The sequence below is a fragment of the Coregonus clupeaformis genome, chromosome 10 (assembly GCF_020615455.1).
Source record: "Coregonus clupeaformis isolate EN_2021a chromosome 10, ASM2061545v1, whole genome shotgun sequence".
Taxonomy (NCBI): Eukaryota; Metazoa; Chordata; class Actinopteri; order Salmoniformes; family Salmonidae; genus Coregonus; species Coregonus clupeaformis.
Window position 1 is genome coordinate 14,054,852 of NC_059201.1, and position 5,536 is coordinate 14,060,387.

General features: G+C 42.5%; 1 protein-coding gene across 1 annotated transcript; it reads left to right on the forward strand.

Annotated features, from left to right (window-relative positions):
* Positions 1–370: 370 nt before the first annotated feature.
* LOC121575787 (trypsin-like) lies at positions 371–5,536 on the forward strand. Its single transcript, XM_041889078.1, has 5 exons — positions 371–439; positions 2,147–2,306; positions 4,388–4,529; positions 4,829–5,095; positions 5,366–5,536. The coding sequence occupies exons 1-5, from the start codon at positions 382–384 to the stop codon at positions 5,534–5,536; spliced, it is 798 nt and encodes a 265-aa protein (XP_041745012.1). The 5' UTR covers positions 371–381.

Below are 5,536 nucleotides of genomic sequence, written 5' to 3' on the forward strand. Positions count from 1 at the left end.
TCTCTCTCTCTCTCTCTCTCTCTCTCTCTCTCTCTCTCTCTCTCTCTCTCTCTCTCTATCTCTCTCTCTCTCTCTCTCTCTCTCTCTCTCTCTCTCTCTCTCTCTCTCTCTCTCTCTCTCTCTCTCTCTCTCTCTCTCTCTCTCTCTATCTCTCTCTCTCTCTCTCTCCCTCTCTCTCTCTCAATCCTATAACATTGTATCTGGACAGTGTGGCCATGGTGACTGAAATCAGAACTTTCAGAAACCTGAGGATCTCTGCTCATCGCTGTCTGGTGAGATGTCCTTCTTCCTGTTATAGGAATCAGAGAGGATATAGAAGTGTTATTCCAGTCCGGCATCGCATCACACTGCTCAGCCTGCACTCCACTCTCTCCTCTCATCATGAACCTGCTAGTAGTCTGTCGGTGCTATGTGCTTTTGGAGCTCTTGGCAGTCAATTGTAAGTATAGCATGTTCCTCCTAGTTGTCATTTTATTCATAAAGTGAATACTTCATTATCATTTATTCAGGTTTTTATGTGACTCAGAGTCCAGAGATATGCTGATGATTTGTGTGTTTATGTATGAATTGCTTTCAATAATATGCATGATAAATTAGATGCATAATAAAACGATGCATGATAAAACGATGCATGATAAAACGATGCATGATAAAACGATGCATGATAAATTAGATACATAATAAAACGATGCATGATAAAACGATGCATGATAAAACGATGCATGATAAAATGATGCATGATAAAACGATGCATGATAAATTAGATACATAATAAAACGATGCATGATAAAACGATGCATGATAAAACGATGCATGATAAATTAGATACATAATAAAACGATGCATGATAAAACGATACATAATAAAACGATGCATGATAAAACGATGCATGATAAAACGATGCATGATAAATTAGATACATAATAAAACGATGCATGATAAAACGATGCATGATAAAACGATGCATGATAAAACGATGCATGATTAGCATTGTGTTGTCTTGCTTGCTCATCTTTGCATGCTGACTGCCTCCCGAAGTAGAAGCCTGTTTACTCAGCAGTTGTAATGTTAAACATAATGCTCAGGATCTGGATATCTGTTTTAACTTGTTATAATGGTATTATAATGGTATCACGATCCTTTGATGTTGAACAGAACAGAATTTAGATTATACATTTGATTGTCAATAGAAAATCTAATCTGAACTCATAGCGCAGGTTTCTTGAAAACAGATTAAGCCTGGTCCTGGAGTAAAAAACATGCCCAAAGGAGATGTTCTATTTAACATGCCTTGTTGTCCGGAACTAGGTAGAAACCGGCCCATACAGTTTTACCAACAGTAACAATGACAGTGATTTCTCCTCTCTCTTCTATTCTGACCACAGGAAAGTGAGTGTGGCTGAGTGTTGCATAACCTTGTGAAGGCAAGGCAAGCTCTCTCAGGTTTTACACAGCCCCTGTGAGGTCGAGGAGAGAGGAAACACTAGGAGGAGGGATGCGTCCCAAATGGCACCCTATTCCCTTTATAGTGCACTACTTTTGACCAGGGCCCATTGGGATCTGGTCAAAAGTAGTGCGCTGTGTAGGGAATAGGGTGCCATTTGGGACGCATCCTAGAGGAGACACTAGAGGACACAGGTAGAAGGTCAGGTCAGACAGGGGTGCCTTTACTCGCCTCTGGAGTCGGAGGTCACAGAACCAGCAACAGTAATGACTGCTAGCTGAGCCTGGTGAGGTCACCTACCTCATTCAAAGACACTTCAATATTTTGTCTTGCCCATTCACCCTCTGAATGGCACACATACACAATCCATGTCTTACATTTACATTTACATTTTAGTCATTTAGCAGACGCTCTTATCCAGAGCGACTTACAGTTAGTGAGTGCATACATTTTCATACATGTCTTAATTGTTTCAAGGCTTAAAACTCCTTATTTAACCAGTCTCCTCCCCTTCATCTACACTGATTAAAGTGGATTTAACAAGTGACATCAATAAGGGATCGTAGCTTTCACCTGGATTCACCTGGTCAGTCAATGCCATGGAAGGAGCAGGTGTTCTTAATGTTTTGTACACTCAGTGTATATTATAACACATCACATACACAGTATAATACTATACGTTGTTTCCATGGCTCCCTGCAGGTCAGAACCTCATACAGGGCCGTATAGTCGGAGGCTACGCGCCAGCCCCCAACTCCATCAAATACATTGTATCCCTACAGACCACCAAGGGACAGCACTTCTGTGGAGGGTCTCTAGTACACAAGTACTGGGTGCTTACAGCCGCGCACTGTAACATAGGGTAAGTCAGTCAACATATTGCGTTATTATTACACTGAGGAGAAGTTAGTGTGACTCCCAACACTGTATCCATATGAATATGCATGCAGATGTTGAAGCAGATGTCTTTGAAGGTAGGTGTCTCCAGATTAAAAGCGTTATTATCACTTGAATGGGATGTTGCAGAGTCATGGGGTGCGTCCCAATAACCTCTCCTTCCTCCTGAAGTGTGCACTTGTTCACCTACTCTCAACAAATGTAAAAGCACTGTATTGGTTTAGGCATGGGCTAAGGGTTGTTTCCATATATCAGTCATTTCCTCTAAAATTCAAGTGTCACGTTTTTTATTGTCATGTGCACTAGTACAGTGAAATGCCTTTCTTGCCTGCTCTTTCCCAACACTGCAGTAGTATGATCAAAAATACATTTTAAAAAGTCAAGCAGAACAAAAACACACAAGAAATAGAAATAACAGTTTATTACTGGCCACCCCATTCCAAAACAGACTGCAACTCTTTGTTAAGGGTTTCAGTGACTTCATTAGCTGTTTTGTTCCTGATGCGTATATGGTTGAATCATCAGCATGCATGGACACACATGCTTTGTTTAATGCCAGTGGTCAGTCCTGGCATCCATAGTGTAGTCTATGGATTTGAGAGTAGTTGCATTTCTCCAGCCCCATCCCTCAGCCTTTCACTGAAACTGTGGCGGGGAAACGCTTTGTTAACGTTTCAATTAAGAATTGCTGCTTTAAACACCTTTAATAGAGTAATAGTGAGTGAGTTACTTTTGTGCCATTAATATCAAGCAAAACTTCTGAAGTCGAGAACAAAATTATTTGTACTGCAAACAAAAATAATGACATTGAAAGCAAAACGTAAAACCCCAAAAGTATTGATAGCAAAACAAAATATTGCCAGGAAATATTTTCGAAATGTGAGATCAAATGAATTGTAAATGGATACCAAAAATATTTTCAGTGAAAAATGTCTTATGACAACATGATAAAATAAAACGTCTCCCTCTTTCCTGCTACTTTCCTTTCATTGGTTATGTTACCCTGGCCTTTGCTTTCATTGGTTATGTTACCCTGGCCTTTGCTTTCATTGGTTATGTTACCCTGGCCTTTGCTTTCATTGGTTATGTTACCCTGGCCTTTGCTTTCATTGGTTATGTTACCCTACGCTTTGCTTTCATTGGTTATGTTACCCTGGCCTTTGCTTTCATTGGTTATGTTACCCTACGCTTTGCTTTCATTTGTTATGTTATCCTGGCCTTTGCTTTTTTGCCTTTTTTCCAGTTACAATATTTGTCACATTAAGTCCAGCAACATAGCACCGTGCGTCCCACTGCTGGTTTCCCTCTGAACCTAAGCAGGGTCGGTCCTGGTCAGTCCCTGGATGAGAGATCAGGTATAGCTGGAAATTGTGATAAATAAATGTTCACATGTGGGGTATATTTTTTCTCTCTCACGTGTTGAAAACGTCACACGTGTCCGAAAACCACGTGTCTCGTGAAAATGTTTAGAAAAAAAAACCAAGAATCTCACACCGTTTTTTTTCCACCGATGATTTTTTCATATTTTGTTGTTGTTGTAAGAGTCAGTCATGATCTCTGTTTGTTGGTTGTTAGCAGCGTCAGTGGGGGCTGGGACTGGGAGGTCAGACAGACAGCAAGGGGAATAAGAGACAGCTCAGCAGGGCAACCTTGGCATGTCTGTCATCGCAGCGTGCGTGTTACACGGCGAGGTGTCAACATGTCAGACGGCGTAAGTTTAGAAAGGATAACAGTCGTATTGTTCCCGTTTCACACAGAGAAGCATTGTACCCACTTATACACACACTTCAGTGCAGTCAGCGCAAAGCAAAATGTTTGGGACATTGAACGCACCTCAGATGTCTTTTCCTCTGTTCTTATTTGAATAAAGCAGAAGGGGATATTTATTTTAAATAACGTTAGTCAGTGTTTGCCAAGTTGAACACAGCTCAAATTGCGCTCCCCCTCTAAGGACAGAGCAGATGGCAATACTTCACGTTTACTAACTGTAAACAACGAAGTTAAATGTATATCTGATGTCTTCCTCAACTCTCCTCTTCCTCCCAGGACAGAGCAGATGATGATTGTGGCAGGGGACTACTCTCTGAGTACTTTTGAGGGAACGGAACAGTATTCCAAGCCTCACAGACTCATCCCCCATCCTCTGTACAACAAGACCACCAACAACGCTGACATCATGCTCATCAAGGTACCGGATACAACCATAGACAATATACATATTTACCTACCTTTCATATTCATGTATATTATAACATCATTGGATACAGCCGTTTTATGATGTTTGGCCAAGTGATAGGCCTTGTATTAGAGTAACTAGCTGTGTAGTACATTTGTAATTACCTTGTAATAACTTTGTAAGTATTTCAGTTTAGTTCAGTTCAATTCTGTTCAGTTCAATTCAACTCAACTCAACTCACCTCAGTCAATTCAACTAAACTCAACTCAATTCAACTCCCCCCTCTATCTCTTTTCTTCCACCCTGTGCAGCTGAGGGTTCCCATGGTGATTGGTAGCTATGTGTCGCTGGCGCCCCTCCCTCGGCAGGGTACAGGGGTTATGGCGGGGCGGGTATGTCGGGTGTCGGGGTGGGGGTACACCTCTCTGGGAGGGGGTCAGATCCCCTCCACCCTGCTGACTGTCAAGCTGCCCATCGTGTCATCGGCCAGGTGCAACAGCAGCGAGTCGTTCAACGGAAACATCACCTCCAACATGATCTGTGCCGGATACAACGCTGGAGGCAAGGATGCGTGCAAGGTACTGGACCTGATAGATGTAACAGGATTTTTTGAACACGCCCTATTGGCCTGTCAGTTCCCACTAGCTGTATAGTAGGGTAGTTAAGGGTGCGTTCAAGAACCTATTACATTATGCTATAGTTACACAACACAATTACGTTTTAATTTCACATTTCCTCTCTTCTTGTGATAGTGACCTACCTTGTGGTGGCCTCAGTAAAAGAGACGTGTTGTCATGGAAACTGAGTGAGGGTGTGGTGTACCTTGTGGTGTATCTTGTGGTTTCCAGGGGGATTCCGGCGGGCCGCTGGTGTGCGAAGGGCGTGTCTACGGTGTGGTATCCTGGGGAAACGGCTGCGGAGATGCCAAGTTTCCGGGCGTTTACACGGCGGTGTCCAAGTTCCGGCGGTGGGTCGACAGAACCATCTACAGCTCCTACATTCGCTGCCTGAAGTATTAA

Excerpts from the sequence above, each read along its gene's own strand:
- LOC121575787 (XM_041889078.1), top strand. The coding sequence starts at position 382 with ATGAACCTGCTAGTAGTCTGTCGGTGCTATGTGCTTTTGGAGCTCTTG. Across the intron at positions 2,307-4,387 it reads GCCGCGCACTGTAACATAGG|GACAGAGCAGATGATGATTG; the intron begins GTAAGTCAGTCA and ends TCTTCCTCCCAG. Across the intron at positions 5,096-5,365 it reads GAGGCAAGGATGCGTGCAAG|GGGGATTCCGGCGGGCCGCT; the intron begins GTACTGGACCTG and ends TGTGGTTTCCAG.